This window comes from Cygnus olor, chromosome 2 (assembly GCF_009769625.2).
Source record: "Cygnus olor isolate bCygOlo1 chromosome 2, bCygOlo1.pri.v2, whole genome shotgun sequence".
Lineage (NCBI taxonomy): Eukaryota > Metazoa > Chordata > Aves > Anseriformes > Anatidae > Cygnus > Cygnus olor.
The window spans coordinates 138,536,878-138,557,682 of NC_049170.1; the positions used below are offsets into that span (position 1 = coordinate 138,536,878).

A 20,805-nucleotide genomic window follows, 5' to 3' on the forward strand; every position below is an offset into this window, starting at 1 on the left:
AATCATGGTTTGTTGCATTGTCTTTGTTATTCTTGGGTACTATGGAACAAATAGTTATTTCTGTACCTAGTAAGAGAAAGCTTGAAATGTTATGCTGCATTGAAATTCAAAAAAATGTTTTAATTTAAGTAAAGACAGCACAGAATCTGAGTAATAGTTACAATTCTGATCTTCCACACTACAGCTTTTGTTTAGTTTAGTTAGTTTTCCATTTTTAGTGTGTACAATAAATGCCATTACATTAATGATGAAGAATAAAGTAATTACAACTTAACCATTTTATCACAGATTCCTTGCAGCTTGGAGTACTGGGACGAGCTTCAGAAATCATTTGTTGCATTCCGGGAATTCAGTCTATCAGAAAGCAAAGTCTGTGAACTACAGCTGCCCAGCATCAACCTTGTGCGTGATCAGAAGGAGCTCATAGCCTCCGATCTTTGGAGGATTGTCCTGAACAGCAGTCAGAATGTGGCTGATGACCAAAGGTAATCTTAAAGCAGGAGGGGAAAACAGAAATCTAATGCTACACTCTTGAGAGATCTTTCTCAAGAGACTTAGGAAATAAAATACTATTTTCATATATGGTAAGAGGAATGGATCTTAAACAAGCTTTGGACTGTCATTCACCTTCACACAAGGTCATGGAGTGTGTGCAAAAAGAGCTCTCAGATTTACAGACAGCCTGGAAGCATTATAATTTTCTGAATACGAGAATTACTGAAAAGTGAAGAGAATCGGTTAGGCCAGGTCCTGAAACTGCACAAGGTATTAAAATTGGGTGATTAACAAAAGGAGACTGAGACACGTATAATGTACTACGTTATGTACTATACTACATTGTATAATGTAGTAGTGATCATTCTTCTTTCATGTATCCCCCCATACATCACCTTTTAACTGACCTCGGTGCAAGCCAATGACTAAAACAAGCCATGTGTCTATTAAATATATTTATTTTTAAAAATCTAGTTCTTCAAGAATAATACATTTTTATTTACACTGCTTGCTTACTATGCTACCAGTAAAAATTGTTTGGGGATCAATTTTTCATTATGCCTACAGCTTCCACCTTCAAATGTTGTACATTGAAGTTCTGTCATTGTATGCTCTGAATTCACTCTGTATTCATTCAGTTATAGTTAATATGTAGAGTCAGAAGAAATGAGTGCAAGGTGGCTTCATAAACAGCAGTGGAATTGCTGTCAAAGACCTTCTTAACATCTGTAGTTAGAGCAGAGAACCCAGAATGACCTTTTTGAATCATTGGTATTTGCTGATTGTCGATGTCTGTGTATGAACACATGCTTGAGTGCATGTGTAGTATTCACATATATGTACATGATGCTACAGAATTCAGAGAAATCAGGAAATATGAACATGGCTAACAAAATCAATGAAGAAAATTAAACATCTGGTTTCCATTAATAGTATCAGGTTGGAAATGATTTCTTGATGTTAATTGTGAAAGAATGCATTTTCATCATTGAGAAGTTAAGTGTTTCAGACAAGGTTAATTCCTCTGAATGTGGGACCTTGGCAAAATTGTCTTCCTGGTCAGCTTAACACCACAGAAATGTGAACTCGGTGGGAACTGAAAATGAAGTAGTGAAATTTAGTAGATTTTTTTTATCAAGACATTTTACACTGTAATCATGCATATTGTTTTTTGCTCAAATAGGGTTCATCACTATATGCAGTGTTTCGTTCAGGGAGCTCTGATAAGCTAATGAGTAGTAATTCTTAAGAAAGAATCTATGGTTTAAATGAAATAGAAATAATAACAAAAAAAATCATAACACTAGTTTGGACTGTGTCTAACATCAGAAATATTTTAGAGCACAACATGCATTCACCTGCCCAGAAGGCCTAAACTCATGAGTTTTCAGCTAGAAGGCTACAAGCCTTCTGCAGAATAGTGAACATCCTCACTGGTTTTTCAAGATAAAAATGAGGTAAAAATACTGAATGGCCTTGAGGTACCAGAAGACTCCTAGGAGGACAATTTCTCTGTCCACAGCAATGACACTGTTCTCCAGGTTGTGTGTATATACAAAGAACTAAACCAGAAACTACATCTGAAAGAAAAGGATTTAAACTGAACCAGTTCACTGAATAGGGAAGGCAGGAAGGAAAGAAGGCAGTAAAAAGCATGCACTACACCACTTAAGCATTTGAACAGAAGATAAAAAAAAAAAAAAAAGAGAGAAAGAGGGAAGTTGAGGGAAGGTGCATTGAACTGCCAGCTCCTTTAGGCACCAACACAGAGACTGCAGAGTCGCTAGCCTGGATGCTTTTGGTGGTCTGATGAATGTATAATTATTTTATGAATTTAAACCTAAATATGCTAACAGTAGAATGGAAATTTAAGAATTCATGTGGGTCACGGTGAACTCCACTAAGAAGCCAGGAACCTGAGGGGTGCATGAGGCAAGCCTTCAGTTTCAGTCAGAGAAAAGACAAAGCTGTATTCCCTGCAGTTTTGGATAGAAGTTCAAACTGATCTCTCCTTATATGAACTTCAAACAAGGCTACACTGCAAACTTTCTTAAGCACAGACTGATGTGGAAGTAGTAGTCCTGATTAGTCTGGAGTGAGCCTTCTCAAAGAAACTTAATGGATCAGGAAAAGAGTAGCTGCTTCTCAGAGATGAGGCTTTGACCCATGGTGTTCGAGGCACAGGATCTCTTTCTTGGAACTAGAGCAAATAATGTCAATGGCATATCATTGACCTGGATGTTTTGAGACCATTTACAACTACTGAAATACATGCAATTACAGCTAAGGAGTGGAATAAATTTAAGGTAAAATTAAGGTAAGAGTTAAGCCCCAAAGGATGAAGTTTATTTAAAGAGAAATCTTGTTTCGGAGATGGTGACAGATATTGTGGACTTGGCAAGGAAGGGCAGCCTTTCTAGACCCCTCGTAGGGTAGGAAGTCCATGTTAGCAGTAGCATTCCGGAAGCTGTAGCTCTTGTCTTCATCAAATGAACATACTGCAACCAGTGTGGATGTTTTCTTGTGACCAAGCACACTCAAATGTACTCGATATTCTACCTGACCAAAAAATCCCCAACTTTTTTATTTTTGAGAGAGACTGCCCCGTGTCTCAGTAAGTGTCCAATGTTAGGCTTCTTTCTAAAGCAAGCAAGTATTTAACATGAGATCTTACATACTTGTGAGGAGAGCCACAAGGGTCAGTGCCAACTGTTAGACCAGGGCTGAGAGGTCTGCAACTGAGACCGAGATGCAATGATTGTATAAAAGTTGAATCTCAGTTTGCCTGTGGACACCTGACAATTTGACATTAATAACATGATGAAACCATACGACTGATTAGAAAATTTTATTCACTACTAATGGGAGAGGATAAAAATGCTTAGTCTTGTTGAAGTTTATTTTCTTAGTTTGATCTTCTATTTTGGGTCAGACCCTAACAGCTGCCATATGCACACAGCTGCTGCTCAGTGATAATATTTTTTTTGCTTCAAATTCTACAGGGTTGTGGGTTTTTTTTTGTTAAAACCTTTACGATATGCTAATTATTAATACTAGAGAGCAGATCCCTTGTGTTTTAAGTACTTTATTAGTGATTCCTAACATCAGTAATAAAGTATGAAACGTATATGGCTCGTGTGACAGGAAAACAACAAGGTTTGTGAGAAGATGTGGATCCAGCTGATATGTTGAGTCGTAGCTGGCAGGCTGAAGTAGTATCAAGCACAGTGAATATGGGAACATGCAACAATGTCATGATCCAAATGCTGTGGTATGCAAGCTCTTTCTGAGATTGATCAGGAAGTAATTAGAAGTAGAAAAATCAAGGAGCTATCTGGCTGTAGACATAATACATATGTGTACATTGTTTATTTTTAAGAGTATTGTAGGTCATTCATTGAAGAATGAGTAAGGTTTGAATGAACATTCACAAAAGTTTATTCAATGAATGAACAAACTTGAAATCTTAAGTGCAATAATTTAGCATCTCCTCGGGGTTTTAGTGTCGTGTCTATGGAAAGAATCATATCTGGCATAAGTGACAATTCATGGACAACCTTAAAATAGGGGATTAAATGGAAATTATCTTAGAATACATTATTTTTATAGGTTACATTTGCATTTTGCAGAGCTAGCAAGTTACAATCATAATGGCTTTTATTTAGGGCTCAGTTTGGGTGGTGAGACACTAAAGCTGCTCCCCAGTTTGGTAGGGAAGAGTTTATCATTCTTTGTTTAAATGGGTTACATTCCAAGATGTTTTATACATTTGTGTATCTCCTGTGTAATGTAAACAGTATTTTTATAATTAATGACATACTAATGTGAAATAGTAATAGAAAACACCTTAAAATACAAACCGTGAAACAAGTACAAAAACTTTTAAATAAGCCTTAAATTGCCTCTTTTTATAAAATTAAAGTGAGAAATCATGATCATGTTTCCTGCTAATTGTTTTAGCTTTTATTCAAAGTAGATGATGTACTGGATTTTGACCTCCGACACTTTGAGTTCAGACCAGCATTTGAGTCATAAATTAAATGTGTTAAGTGGTCCCTTTCTACTTCCCAGTGGATATTTTCCCATGTTGTGGTTTCATCACAAATGGCAGTTTTGGTTTAAATATTCCACTCTTAAAATAACAAGAATAATGCAGGTCACTGTTAAGTCATTGTTCCCAGTTGCCATATAGCTAGCTTGAACTGCTTCGCATGATGTGAAATTATCATACTTATATAATATATATTACTATAATAATACTATATATAATGACTTCGGCTGTAACTATTTTCCATTTTAAAAATTCTGATACGTAAGGATAATGAAAAGAAAATTCTGGTCTTCTGAAGTCAAATATTTTTTATTTAGAATTTCCTCTGGTTCTGCATCCCACAGCATGTTGCGCTTAACACAACACAGCAGAAGCTAGCTCCTCCTTTTCTTCCCAGCTGAAAAATGGTGGACAGGCCACAGTGCATTTGGTACCTCTAGAACAGCCAAGAGAATGCAGGATTATTTTGTTATTGTATCATTGGATGCACAAATTTCGATTTCACAGTCAGATCTACTTCTGTGCTTTGGGCAGCTAGGAAAACACTGATGAAAGAATCTTCGTTGTATCTCTTTACAGATAATTTCCAGAAAGTGATTTTCTCTCTGTAGCATGACTTTTCCTTCCAAAATGTGTTTTAACCTACATTGTCCTGCTCTTCCCAGTCCTTCACTGCCAGCACTTGTCCCTTCCCTAGCACAGGAGGTGATGCAAAGCCAGTTGCATCTCAGGGAGCAGCATTGTTCTCCTCTCATTTGCTTTTTCTCTCTGGCTATTTTTTAAGGACTCTGAAGTTTGTTAGCGAGTCATGTCAATAGTGGGACCTTTTGGTTTCTAATGTGATTCTCCATGAAGAAACAAAAAGCAGATTTGAATCTTCTTGTTCCCAACATCATGAGTTTCAGAATATTACCTCCACTTGGTCTGTTGCTTGTAGGGCAGAAAAATCCGAGCAAAGTATTTCCTCCAGCATCAAGCATGCCGTTTTGTCCTCTAATCACTGGGGCAATCCCAAGCACAAATACAGGCTGGGTGGAGAATGGATTGAGCACAGCCCTGAGGAGAACGACCCGGGGGTGTTGGTGGATGAGAAGCTCAACATGAGCCAGCAATGTGTGCTTGCAGCCCAGAAAGCCAACTGTATCCTGAGCTGCATCAAAAGCAGCATGGTCAGCAGGGCGAGGGAGGAGACTGTCCCCCTCTGCTCTGCTCTCGTGAGATCCCACCTGGCGTTCAGCTCTGGGGCCCCAGCACAAGAAGGACATGGACCTATGTCCAGAGGTCCAGAGGAGGGCCACAAAGATGGCTGCAGGTTCAGAGAAGGGCCACAAAGATGCTCAGAGGGTTGGAGCACCTCTCCTATGCGGACAGGCTGAGGCAGTTGGGGTTGTTCAGCTCAGAGAAGAGAAGGCTCTGGGGAGACCTTAGTGCAGTCTTCCGGTACCTAAAGGGGTGCCTACAAGAAAGCTGGAGAAAACTCTGTCAGGGAGTGTAGTGATAGGACAAGCGGGAACATTTTTAAACTAAAAGAGGGTAGATTAGACACAAGGAAGAAATTCCTCCCTCAGAGGGCGGTGAGGCAGTGGCACGGGCTGCACAGAGAAGCTGTGGATGCCCCATCCCTGGAGGTGCTCAAGGCCAGGCTGGATGGGGCTTTGGGCAACCTGGTGTGGTGGGAGGTGTCCCTGCCCATGGCAGGGGGTTGGAACTGGGTAGGCTTTCAGGTCATTTTCAACCCAAACCATTCTGTGGATTGGGGTTATGAGTGGGAAGTAACAGAGGTTCCATCACAGTAAAATACTTAATAAGGAATAAGCAGGTATATAAAATTTGACTAAATAAGAATTTGGGGGTTGTTTTTTTTATTATTAATATTTTATAAAAATATCCATATCAAAGGGGAAAAATTGCTGAGCCACTGATAGGTTTGTTTCCAAGGAAAATAATTTTTTAATTTCAGAAATAAATTCCCTTCTATTTTACTGCAGTAAGAGTTATAGCTGTTTTGTGCAAAGTAAGACTTAATTCACAGTATCAGTCTTTTTTTTTTTAAGTTCCTCAGTTTGGTTAACATTTGTTTGCACCCCTCTACCATTATTCTGCTTTCATTTCATACATCCCTGCAGTTCTGTTTCTAATCAAAATGCAATGGGCAAGAATTCTTACAATATTGAGAGTTATTCTGAGAGAACTAACCAGTTTCACAGATTCAAAAGTATTTAATGGTCTAAATCAAAATGTGAATTTTGGTGGGTTGGGGATTGTTTTCAAGTTCTGTTGCAGCAATCTAAGGAATACCCATGGAAGAGCAAAGAAAAACATCCCATTTCTCTGACTCTAGTGCAGTGTCATAGATGTTTTATCATGTGAACCCAAAGAAAGAAATTATTTCCAAAGGTGCCAGTTCATGAAAGACCTAAAACACTATTTTTGAAACGCAAACAGGCCATTGAAGACATAGAGAAGCAACGAAAAGCATCTGAAAACCTGATTAAGGGAGGTGTCTTTCATCCTTCAGCAACCTAATCCATTCTTTATATCCTGCCTCGATGCTTTGACAACTAGCTTATCTTTATTTGAGTTTTACTGCTACACAAGCATTTAAATTTATATCCACAAATCTAAAGCTGGATTTAATCTCATAAATAAATACCATACTAGCTAATTATTGTAACACAAAACAGTATTGATAAATTTACCCATCAGTGGACTTTCACGCATTATAGATGAATGTTTTGAGTGCCTACATATTTGTGCCTGATTTTGTAGAGGCACATGGGGAATAAGGAAAATCACATTTTCACAAAAATCACAAAACATGTTTATTTGAAACCCAATATTCAAATTTAAACTATTTTAAAATAGAGGTAGTGTTTGACTGAGAATACAGATTTAATTTTCAGGTCTTAAATCAAGATTATGCTTTCAAGTGAAACTCTTAGTGCCAAACTGCAAAGGGAGTGAGAATGAGGAACATTAAGGATAGATTTGGCTTAAATTAGAAAGTTTATTTGTACTTCAGTGGTGTCTTAGCAACCTATAGAATTGTGATATAGTTTTTGTTCCTCTCAAGAGACTGAAAGATAATGCTTGGAAATATTCATGGGGTCAGGAACACTGCTAGGAAAAAAAAATCAGTGGGGTGGCATTTTAAATGTATAGTAAATATGTTGTAATAGGTGTTAGTAAAAGACTGTGGGCTGACCTTGTAACAGTCAGAGATTCTTTTTAAGTGATGACTGTAGAATGAGAAGGATAATGGAAAGAAAGCTTACGGGGACAAGGTTTGAACATAAAAATAGTTAAGATGGTTGTGAGTTGGTTTCCTTAAAATTGAATGAAAAATTGTTGTCTTGGCCACACTAACTTTCAGATCATTTTCATATGTACTTTGTTTAGCTATTTCAATTATTAAATATAATTGATATCTTTAATTTTTATTTTATGTAAATATGCTTTTTTTCTGTGATTCAGGTGTTTCAGTCAGTAAATTGAACATTCGCTCTGATACAAAAATTGTTGGATTGCAATCTTGTCTGAGATGTTCTGCTTAAGGAAAAATATATACGTTGACATTAGTAGTTAAATGTGAAACAATGTGGTGACATTGGCTGTGTCTGAAAACCAACACAGCACATGCTCAATTCCTACTGTAAAGTGATAAAATCCTGCAACTGCTGAACCACCGCTTTGTTCTCTGCCTTCCACAGCTCAGAAAGTGAATCTGGCTCACAAAGTGCATGCGATCAGCTTGTAACTCCTACAGCATTAGCAGCTTGTACCAGGGTTGACTCCTGCTTTACTCCTTGGTTTGTGCCGTCACTCAGTGTGTTGGTCCAATTTACTTATTTGGAAGTCCACCTCTGCCACCACCTTGATCAGCTAGGCACAGGTATGTATTCCTTCATGTAGAATAATAAAAGCAAGTTGTTCATATGTACTGCTTCATCATCATTTTGCTCTCTGTGTTCCCCATTTCCTCTTTCAAACAGCCGTTCTTGCAATAAATTATCACCAACAGCCACCAGTGGTACAGTCTTAAGGGTAAAACTCATGACTTCCGTTCTGTGCACGGAAAAAGTAAATGCTGTAAGCAGTGCAGCTAGCTGATCAGCCCCCTTCCTCCCTCAGGCATGGGTAACTGTAGAAGCAGTCCAGTTTTCCTAGTCTGATTAGTGGCAGCAGGTGCCACTTCATTTCTGAGCCATCTTAGTGGATGAATTTGATCTTCTAAATTTTCCAGCATATTATCAGTGCTATTAAAATATTTGAAGATTTTGCAACCCGCTTAGTAAGAGTTCCTTGGAAGAGCTCTGAGAACTGCAGATTTAACTGTTATTTCAATTATGATCACTTTTGGAGCTACATCTGGTTTTGTTCAGCACTCTCTGTCACTGCGTTAATGACAAATACATTCCAAGAGATCTTTAGATTATTGTCTGATTTTCAAATGCCAGGGATGCTTTCCTTGGAAGATGAGCAAATATCTTAGATAAATTGGACAGGACCAGCTTTTTTACTCTTTTTCAAGAGTAATTTTGGTGGGGGTTTTTTGCAAATATTATAATATATTCATCATCAAATCATTCCAAGTCTGACACTCAACATCTAGCAAGCAATTATTTGCCTGTCATCTACCTCTATCTGCACATAATCTTCTTCACTAGTGCATTCAAATTCCAGATGCATGATCTTGAAAATCACATACACTGGAAAAAGCAAAAAAACAGATTAAAGTCAAACACAGGTGTTTTTTTTTTTCAACAACGACTGAGTTTATGCTGATGCTGCTACTGTTCTTGATATAGCACCTAAAAATCTTAAGATTTGGGGTTCTGCTCTACTATGTTATACACAAAGGGAGCACAAAGCTTATTGCATCCATTATACTTTTATAGAATAATAGGCCTTGATCCTGGAAAGTGGTCAGTTTTTTGGTTCTAAATTTGTAGAGCACTTGAGCATATGCTAATTTTAAGCATGTGAGCTGTTCCAGCAATATAAATAATAGCATCAGTGGAAATACTTGCATGCCTAATGTTAAACAAGCAGCATACATGCTTTGCACTGTCTGCTGCCATGGTGCTGCACTTGCAGGGCTGAGACTTCAGTGAATACGACAAAATCTTTTTGATGATATATTTCTCATGCTTTAGTCTCAGGATACTTCTTTGTTTAATTCTTAGTATTACAGGGTAATATGTCATATCTCCACATGTTTGTGGTCTTGGGTACTCTATAGATGCAGCAAAGACATTTTTCTTTGTGGAGCTTATTAACCTGATCAATCGCAATTTCAGCAAATGTTATATTGCTGATTTCTATTGCATTTATAATGAGCTATGTGTGGAACTTCATATACATCTACTGTAGCAAAAGCTCCCACAAAAATATGGTCTCTGCTCCAAATGGTTGACAATCTGAAGTATTGTGTGGTTTGTAGGTAAAACAGTTTGGTTGTCTCTGTTGTTGGTCTCTTTACCATGAAATGAATTTAGTTTGCAGTTACTTTTTTAATTTGATTTCAGAAATGTCTACACTCTTATGAATTTTATTTGTTTAAATCACATGTACAAGCAGTTAAAAATAATTTGCAAAAACATGCATGATGTGGCAATAGTGATGTTCTAGTCTAACCTTGTTTGTTCTTTTACTTTTCAGCACCACCAAAGTTTCTTCAGCCATTTTTATCTGATAAGAGCATGCCATCTGAACTAGAATACATGATAATTTCCTTTGATGAGCCTCATGTTTATCTTCGTCAGTGGAGAGATGAGTCAATGTTCCAGGAGATCCAGTTTTCATCTCAAGCCGACTGTAAACTTCTGGAGTGCCGAAACGTGACAATGCAGAGTGTTGTGAAGCCTTTCAAAATCTGGGGGCAGACAGCCATTTCCAGCAGCACAGTAGGAAGGCTATTTGACTGCACAATAATGGTGGACCCCGTTTTGATCAACTTTGGCCAATATGCAATTCATTCTCTAAATACAGCAATTCAAGCTTGGCAGCAGGTATGCTGATCTAATAGTGAGAAAAAATAAATTTTGTAGCTATTTTGATTAATTTAGTAGCAAATTAGGATGATTCTGAACTGAATTCATTTAAAGAATTCCAAGATATAAAAATTTATACTAAAAGTGTTCCGTGATAGCAGTGAAAATTAGGAGACAATGACTCCTTTTATATATAAAGGTAAATGTAGGCTGAACAGCTTGAGTTTCAGGGAAATTACATGGATTTGTATCAGACTAATCAGAATCTTGGTCTTGAAATGCACAATATTCTGTTAATTTATGAAAAGGTGAATGATGCATGATATGTAAGCACAGCTCACTCTAAGCGGTAGAGCGTATTGTTTCCAGTTACTGTTTCTATCCTTATTTGAAGTTCAACACTAGTTTCACATTACATGCTGTACAAGCAGCATTAATGGCTGAAGCCGGTCCCAGCATAAAGAACCTTGCTTCTGCAATGACCCCTTGAAGGCCTGTAATTCCCTTATTCCACTATAGCCTTGAAATCAAATCATTCTCTTCATCTGCCTGAAGACCTATGTGGAGCCTGGGAATTAATTACCTATCATGGCACTACAATAACAAAGCCCCCAAAAAAGGATAAAACATCTGTTTTATATCAAAAAAAAATCTTTTTAAGGGCATTCCATGGTTTTCTTGTTGCAAAAGGACATTCATAAAACAAGATCTAGTGTGATTTAAATCTTTACAGCTGGCTCAAATATCAATGTGAACAAAAATCTTTGTAGCTCCAATTTCTGTTTTTTGTCATATTTTGAACAATGCTTTTAATAAAAAACAAACATAGAAAGTATAAGAGAGTCCCTGGTAGGCTATTTAAACCCCAAATATTTCTGACTTAGAACTAGTCTCTCATCTAAGACATGTGTGGCAACTACTGCAAAATGGCCTTCAGAAAGGTCAGTTTCCTCTTAGGATGGGAAAAAAGTCTCTCAGACGTAGTTATACATATAAATAAAATATGGTGCATAAATATTTAAATGTTTTAAACCACATCACAGTGTGAATGACTGACTGACTACTCTGTGCCTTGAAGGAATATTCAGAGTTGAAAAAATGGAATTGTATATTTGATTAAGTAGAGCCATATGTCGCCTAGTATATTGCTGACAGGTACATTCTATGAATAGTTGGTACTGATTTATACATGGATTTGGCAATGTTAACATGAGCCACAGGAGGATATACTTCTGTAATTGTTGCTGTAATTTTCTCGTTTCCTCTCATGTCAAGGGTACTTGCCACCATGTTCTGATGTGGTGGGTACCTAGCCCTGAGTATTTGAGATTAAAAACTTGCACCGCTTTGAAATTAGGGAACAGTTAACACACAAGTGTGTTCAAAATGGCTTATTAAATTAATTGTTACAAAGATGTTTTGTATGTGGCTTTACCTCCAGATTGGTGGAGAAGGGAGCACTGCACGGGGAAGGAATGAATTTCGCAATGATAAGCATAGTTTGATGTTTGCTGTCCACACAAAAAAAAACAATATAGATGCTGCCAACTAGAAACATGAATTTAATAAGCAGGAAAGGTTATTTGAATTCTCCACATATTTTTTACTGGACTAATATCTGAAACAAGTGATGCTGTAGTCAGTGGACGGACAGATGAAGCATGAAACAATTTGGCCTTGCACCTTTAGGTCAGGAGTTCAAGATTGACAGAAGCCTCTGTCAGTGTCTTAGTTTCCTAGATATGTACTCATTTTTCTGTTAGGTAATGCTTACCATTTTGAAAGTAGATTAAGCCTAAAAAACAGCAGGCATACGACTTGCTTTTACTTCTAAGTCACATGCTGAAAATCTGAGAGGATTAGCACTTTTTAAAAACTGTTTGCCCTTTTGGCATATTTCACTGTCTAGTCTGAAATCCCTGCTTAAATACAAGCAATAACAGGCTAATGAATGTCTAAAAACAAAGCTAAAGTAACAGTTTTAATAATCAAGTAGCTAGGCAGGGAAAATCGAGATCGTTATTAATTGATTTTAGTATTTAATAACATACGGAGTATCAAGCAAGATATAAAATGTGTGTATCCTGTGAATATACAACGTGGGGTTTGTTTGTTTGGTTTTTGTTCACTCCCTTTATTTGGGTACTTAATCCTTCACAAATTGTTTCATAGCATTAGTGCTTTGTGATATGTAGAGACACAGGGTCAGCTGAGAAAACAGCTCCCCAGGTATGGCATTAAGTGAGTATTCCTGAGGAGAGACTATTCCTCTGTGGTGTCCCACTGTAAATGTTTTCCTAAACCCCTCAGAAGTTATAAAAGCTCCTGTTTTAAACCTGCTTTAAACCATTAGAGCTTCTTTTCCTCGAGGTCTGCGTGGTCCTTAACCTTTCTGTTAGCAGTTGCATAAGTTGTCTTAATGAGCCGGGATCAGTCAAAATGACATCAATGATCACAGCAGTTTCCCTGTCTTTCTACCCCAAGCACAAAGAACAAAGGAAAACGGTACAGAAAGCTTTCGTGTTGCTTCAGTTTAAGTTTCTAGCTGATAACGTCTGTGTGCTCCCATGAGAATGAAGTTACAACAAAGCTTAATCAGAAGAAAAATGTTCTTTTCTCTTGGAGGAACTTGGAGGGAGATAAGAAATTGCTGAAGACTTTGTCTGAAAAACATTAATAAGTACTGGAGAGAGAAAGAGTGTGTGTGTATGCGTGTGCTTGCACAGGTCTTCAGTAGCTTGTGAAGCATGCAGAAAATAACTTTGTGCACATAAAGGGGCCTATGCTTTTATGGTTTGTTTCCAGATCCAGAAACGCTTTGAAATAGCTGTGAGCTGAGATGTGAGCAGAAAGTCCTGAGACAGGCAAAGCCTGGTGACTAGTATCATGTGGGGTGTTTTTCCCCTCTCTGAATAGAATTCACAAAATATTTGAAAGCCCAATAAATGAGAGACACTTTCCAGGCCTCTCAGAGAGAAAAGAACAGCTGAAAAATGATCTAAAGAGGGGCAGGAAATTGTCCCCCAGGAACTGACCCTAATCTGTATCTGATTCAGGCTGTTGATCTTGTGCTGATTCTTTTGATTTGCAGTTTTAATTCAGAGAAGGATTTTTTTCCTAATCCAGACTTAGGTGTTTTCAACTGCTGGAGTCATCATTCAGCCCTTCAGCATCAGTGCCACACAAATGGCTCAGTTCTGTTTGTTTTTATTATGTCTGGTTTCTTTACACTCACTTTTATCAATCAGTCCTCTTTCTGATTGTATTTTTTTGTCTGTTATTTTTTGGTTTTGTTTTGTCCCTTTCTGTGTATTGTAGAAGCTTCTGCTGTCAAACTTCAGCAGTACCTTTGGGATGCGTTTCCCTGTGATGGGTGCATCAGGGACTGAAAAGCATGGGTGCTATTCCGTCAGAGGAAAATCTCCCTCATTTACTGCAAGGAGAATGAAAGTTTTCCCTAGAACCCTACCTGCACAGTCCATTGCTGTTGTACTGAGCTAAAGAATGCCCAATTTCCTTGAAAATCCTTTAGTCATCTGTTATTATCAATACTTGAGGCATCAGTAGCTATCTGTTAAGCCTAGCAGCACAGAACAACTTCCTATTACGCAAATCTTGGTGGTTTCTTGGTTAAAACTTTGGGACTGTTACAAAATCAAATAATAATGTAATTAAAATATCTCTCTGGCTTAAGTTTGAGAAGTGTTGCTGTTAAAAGCAATGGATTCTAGTAGCATAACATTTAAGACTAATGATGGCAGTTGTTCCTCAGCACCAAAATGGATGCAAATCTATTAATAATCCCTTGTGTGACCATATTCCCCCAGTACAATTTAGGAGTTCTGTACATGCCAAAAAGTCAAGACAGAAAACTGAAGCTTGCTAGATTCCCTTTTCAATTCAGAAAATGCAAGAACCAATAGTCAAGTAAAAGAAGGAAGTTCATCCTCTTATTTTGTTTTTCTTTCTCAGACTTTCTGTGCGTAATCGGCAAGACAAACCTATTGGAGTAAAACAATTTTCTTAAATTCCCCTGGGTTGTATCTAGGTTTGACTATAACAACATGTTGAGCTCTATGGATACCAAATCCTCCCTTTTAAAAAGAACATTTTGCAAAGCTGTAACAGGGAAATATATATATTTGTGGTAGACTTATGGGTATGTGGGTATGGCAGCTTGACAGTAAAAAGTCATAGATCCACCACTAGAAAATGCCAAAATAAACTGTGCACTCTGAAGTGGCACTGTAAATGTCAGCCTTTAGCATACCCAGATCTGCTACTACATGGGATACAGACGTGCTCTGTAATGAGTTTTACTGCTTTGAAAAAGTGAGATTTTGATTATGCCAGGCTAACTGTTGTTTCACAAAAGATACCTGGTCTTACACATAAGAATTCATGAGATTTGGAGAGAAGTTTTAATCTAAATATTCCCATGCTTCGATACTTTCAAAGGTTGGGGTTTTTTTTTGCACAAATGCTCACAGTGAACCATTTTGAAATATGGTCTCAAAGGGAATCACAGCCTGTCCATAGACGTGCACCTTAGGTTCTTCTGAAGTTAGTAACAGCAGTGAGTGTGCATTCAAGGATGTTAAATTGGTCATACTTAGCACAATTCCCTTTTCAGAAAATCTGTTCAACGTGTATCACCCAGCAATGTGCTATGAGCAACGTACCAAACTGTTTTTCATGGATAACTATGGATCCATAGGGAACTATCAGGAAGTATTTTTTTCTCTCTTTTTTGATCTCTGAATATCTGCAGGCTTCAACCCACATGGTTATCAAAGAACTAGAGGCCCATATGATCACAGACAGAGGAGGTGCTACCTTCATTATGTCTTTTTAAAAGGTCCACCGAGAGAGCAAGGAGGGGAAATAGAATCTGCTCTCAAAGACCGTGGAGGTCCCTTAAGTTAGAGAAAACGTCATGGGAATGAAGGATGAGAAAAGAGCAGCTGGGCTATATTGTGGGAAGAAGGGAACCGACCAATAATTAAGCATTGTCAAAAGTATGTGATAGGTCAAAAACAGGTAACAAAAAACACAAGAAGATGATTTTATTTTTTTTTATGTTACACCCATTAAATTGCACGAATGCTGTCCAAATAGTGTTTTCTTGTAGTTGCTTGTAAGTGGACAGTGCCAGACCATTAGTGACAAGGACAGAAATTCCCAGGTTGGAAATTAGGAGAAATTTCTTCTCAGGTTAGAAACTAGGAGAAACTTCTTCTCAGAAAGAGCAGTCAGGCACTGGGACGGGTTGCCCAGGGAGGTGGTGGAGTCACTGTCACTGGGAGTGTTTAAGGAAATGTTGGACGTGGTGCTTAGGGACATGGTTTAGTGGGTGACATTGGTGGTAGGGGGATGGTTGGACCAGGTGATCTTGGAGGGCTTTTCCAATCTTGGTGAGTCTGTGATACTAGATGAGGGACAATCTTCAAATCAAATTGTCAGTCACACTTCGACCTCTCCTCTATAGGGGATTATAATTTGGGCTTTCAGGGATGGAAGACCTGTAGCTCTGGTAATTTTTATGACTATCATACAGTCTTACTGTGTCAACAGAATGAAAAGTATCCAAATGAAAAGTGGAGAGAGAGACGTAAGAATGCTCTAGACAGGATAAAGAGTATTGTGAAATCTAAAATAATTTCAAAACCTGTGATACTCTTTGATGCTTTCATATTGGACGATCAAATTACAAGATGTATCTTCAAACTAGCCTTGTGGATCTGTGAAAATACTCTCCCCACATGTCCATTTATTTATTTATTTATTTTTAAGTGTTTCAGTATCTGGAGAGAGAGTCTTCTCCTGACCCACAGCAACATTTCAAACTAAAGGCTGTAGCTGGGGAAGGGGCACTGCAGCCTGTTGGCCTGAGAAATCAGTTGTCAAGCTCGGAGAATCCTCTCCATGTTTCTCTGATCAGCCTGTAGTGTCCCTCCTGCCCTATGTGCCATGTCATTTCCCATTGAGGTTAATTTTTTTGAAGTCTTTTTCATCAGTTAGGAAATCTATTTTTTATTTTAGTTTTAAATGTTTAAGGTTTGCATTGCAGAAAAATAAAGGAATATGCGTTCTTAGTTACATTTTGTCAAACCAAACACTAGTTTTTGCTGAGAGTAGAATACTGTGAGACCAAGGCTAATGGCAAGAGATCTTAAAGCATTTCTGTGTTGTAACAGTCGCCACTGGGCAGACAGCTGCCAAACGTCTTGCAATTAATCTGATGCTTATTGGCTTTCATATTCTTTTCCTTTCAGAACCAATGCCCTGAGGCAGAGGAGTTGGTCTTCAGCCATTTTGTGATCTGTAATGACACACAGGAGACACTGCGGTTTGGCCAGGTGGATACTGATGAAAATATTTTGCTGGCTAGTCTCCACAGTCACCAGTACAGCTGGCGCTCTCACAAGTCCCCACAGGTATGTCAGAAACAGCCCTTCAAATGCAGCAACTGCTAGAACTGACCGGTGGCTTTATGCATTGATTTTCTGTACGGTGTCAACTATCTGCAACGCTCCAGTTCCTTCAGGAGCCACATGCTGTGGCTACATCAGAAAGAAAAGGTAAACAAAGAGTGAGGAAAGCCAGAAGTGTTTAGAAGTTACTCAAGGGTGGATCTGCATGTGCACAACCGCTTTCTGTAAAACTGAGCGTTTGTAGAAACTGAAGCTTCTGAAAAAAAGCAAAAGAAGATTGCTTGCCAGGTTTTTATAACTAAGTGATCAGTGTCTGTTTTCTGTGATGTACATTAGAGATTTGGGGAATTTTTTTAATGAATTGTTTTTACCAGAAGCATCTGTTCACTGAAATTGTTTGCAGAATAGGGTCAAACTGGACAAATCTCCCAACTCACCATGTGCTTGCATTGGAAAAGAACGGAAATTGTCAGAAACATCCCATTTATATAGTTTAAGTAATGCAGTTTCTGTGGTTTTCTTTTTTCTTTTTTCTTTTTTTTTTGTTCTTTTAGGGATAAACACTGAAACCAAAATAAAATAATTTAAAATTGTCAACATTTCAATGAAACCAGGTTCTTGGTTTTCTTGAGCAGTGTTGAAAAGTGGGCTTTTCTTTCTGATTCAGGATAAGGCAGGATTTAAAATTTAAAAGAAGGTATTTATGGGGCAGCAAAAACATTTCTTCTCTCTTTTTAGTATACACCCAGCTTCTGCTGAGTGATACACTGGAGACCTATGCTACCCTCCTTGCTGAGCAGCAGTCCTGTGCTGGAGAGTTACTGACATTTTTACAGAACCTGGGAGAAGTGTAGTGGCTCTGGTTTCCTAGCTCCTGTAGAGCCTTGGAAAATACCAGCGTTAGGACATCAAAAAGAAGGTAAAGTTTGGATGGTCACTCTCAACAGGAGTTGTGCCCACTTCCACTACCGCCAGGTTTCACTGGGAAACAGAGATGACAAACTTACTGTGGTTCTTGTTCATATGTCAGTGGTTATGCAAAACTACTGAATTTTACATGAATGCTGTAATCTCTGCAGAGCAAATTCAGCCAGAGTAAACACTTGCAGTTGACACTGAAGTCAAAGCATAAATTGAGAGGAAGGAAGGTTAATAAAGGACCATCTCAACGCCACCAACAGAGCGAGTTGTTATAAACTTTGTGTGCTGGTGTAGTAGTGCACAGAGGGAGGCCTTTGGAGACTTGCAGAGACACTGGAGTTACAATACGTCCCTTGTCACATTTTCAAAAAGGGCGTTTTCTCATGCAAGCAAAGTGCTTGTGACCCCCCAGCCCATGGCCAAGCAAACCAAATGGGTAACCATGTGCAGTGTAGCGGGCATGTGTCAAATGGTGAGACAGGATCCTCACTCATCAGCTGACAGTACTCACTTGCATTTGGGTTACAAATGGCATCACTTCATCCAGTCATGTGAAGGAGAAAGAACAACAGGACTTGTATTAGAAAGTCAGCAAAATGTGACCCATCTTTCATAACCAATTATCACTTGTAGCAGTCGCCCAAAAAAAATCATTTAAAGCTTTTAATAAATACATGGAAAAAGAAAGAAATGCTCAAAACAGAACTAAGTAAGGCTTTCCACATCCATTTTCTGGTGTTCTGTATAAGATTACCCAGGCTGGAAGAATCCTCTTTTTGACCACCATTCTCGATCATTCTGCTGGTAGCATAGTTCTTATTATGGTGGATTTCTAGTAGTAATGTACTTCCAATAATTGGAAAGCTTTGAAAATGAGGATTATCTCTAGGAAAGTGAAAAGTGGAAGAGTTGAATTATAGCATTTTCCTGATACTTTCTGTCACTTGCAGCCAAGCTGCTGAAGACCACCAGCACAACATATTGCATTAGCCATCTAACACCTGCAGAACTTAAAACATTGATCTTTAACTTGTCCTTTCTGGCACAGACTTGAGCTGTGCAAAATATTCAGTTTCATGGCTCCTATATAAGTTTCAGATTAAATGAAAAATTTGAAATGCAGGATGGAAGGTGAAAAAGTCCAGAAGAAAACCAAATCACAGATTAGGGAGTGGATGAAGTGACAGTAAGAAGTTCAGATTCATTTTTCAGATATTCATTCTTCAGCTGAAACTTGGTGATGTCAAAGGGTTTCCCCGGTCTGTTTTGCTCTGATCAGATTCAGATTCACTGAAGAACTGGGCTGATAAACAGTCACGAGTGTCATGTTGGATTCCCATATCCCAGGAGATGGCGAAGCTAACAGCCTACTCCTCCTGACTTAACCACACTGCTGGCCAGCAGTCTCTTCTCGTAGGGGGGCTATGCCTCACTTATCCCAGCCCTTGGAATAATTTCAAGAGTATTCTGCTCCTTTAATATTTTTCAACAACCATTTCTTGCTGGGAAACTTAGAGACTAAAAAACAGCTCTGAGATAATTTCCCTGAAAATATATGGAAGCGTAAGCTTTCCTCACACTGTGAGATAGAAGCAAATTTTCTTTACAAAGGTCACAGGATCTTGGCATGCATCTATAAGCTTTGTTCATTTGGTTAATGTTAAATATGAATTGGTGTAAATATAGCATGCTTCAGAAAGGCAGTTCATCTAAACAGCGCAATCCTTTGTCATTTTTGATCATATGAAACGAGTTTGTTTGAAGGTTATTACAAATGTTGTCATGCGCAGATTTTTTAATGATTAATACAAATCCTTGAAACAAAAACAACTACTCAATTAAGACATCAGGTTGTACCTATTATGCTGTGGCACTTTTCTAATTGTTTCCATACAAAACTATCTAGCAGTTTATTATCCAAAGGTCAGAATAATGCCCAAGCATGGACAAACCCTACAAGTGTCATATTCATGGAATGCTAGATGACTTCATAGTTATGAAATTATTTCATTTCTCATGATAATTCCCGACTTGCCAAGTTAGTGAATTTTAAGAACTCTGAGAGCAGATTGTAAGATAAATGTGAAATAATCCATACTTCTGGAGTCAGGGACTTCCCTCCAGGCATTAGTTCATACTTGACTTACTTGACTTACACTTGGGGATAAAATGAGTTAGGACAAGGTCTTAGATACCACATTCTCTTACTGGGAAAGAAAACCAACTTGCACAACTTCGGCTGGCTCATGTTTCTTGTTACACAGGCACTAAGAAGCAGCGGTTGCCATGAAATACTTTATTTAACCTCTGCAAAATGTTTTTTTAGTATGGCAAGGCAGTTCAGTTAAATGAAAATAAATAGTTTTTAAAGGATTGTATTTCTTTTACATTCACATCAATAAAATTCTCCATTTTTCTTTTGCTAATTAAGCAGAGTGAGAGATGCAGTAACTGGCTATTTGAATAATTTAACAAAACTAAATATATTACCTAAAATCCATTATTTTTGTAATAGCAGGTAGTTTTGTAATGATTTATTTGTATTTAGATTTCTTTTAATATTAGTGAAGTTACAATAGGCTATAATTAAAAATTATTAAACTTTTTAAAGTTAAGAAAACAGATACAGCACAGCGAGGATTTGGATATATCAGTTATTGGTGGTGTCCCTCCAATTGTTTGGCTTAGGTTGAAACTCCTTCCTTCCTTTGTTTTTTTTCCAGCCTGGATCTTCTACATTTCAGGGAATCTAACATTTCCCTTTTAACTTTCACTCTGATTCCTGCAAGTCTCACTAGTTTGGCCAATATTTCAGTAATAAGTCTGAGGTCCAGTGCTATTTCTTCTGCTCTGTTCCATCCCCCATGTTTTCCTCAGATTTCATGAGTTTTTGACCTTCCTTAGGGATAAG

The 20,805-nt window shown here is 38.0% G+C and overlaps 1 protein-coding gene across 6 annotated transcripts in view; it reads left to right on the plus strand.

The window, feature by feature from the left end:
• Nucleotides 1-20,805, plus strand: part of VPS13B (vacuolar protein sorting 13 homolog B) — a 473,584-nt gene that overhangs the window by 405,737 nt on the left and 47,042 nt on the right. For all 6 annotated transcript variants that reach the window (XM_040548605.1, XM_040548603.1, XM_040548600.1 and 3 more), the window contains exons 40-43: nt 289-485; nt 8,257-8,438; nt 10,208-10,557; nt 16,815-16,976. In XM_040548605.1, coding sequence (XP_040404539.1) covers nt 289-485; nt 8,257-8,438; nt 10,208-10,557; nt 16,815-16,976 — 891 coding nt within the window. The remainder of the gene's footprint in view (nt 1-288; nt 486-8,256; nt 8,439-10,207; nt 10,558-16,814; nt 16,977-20,805) is intronic.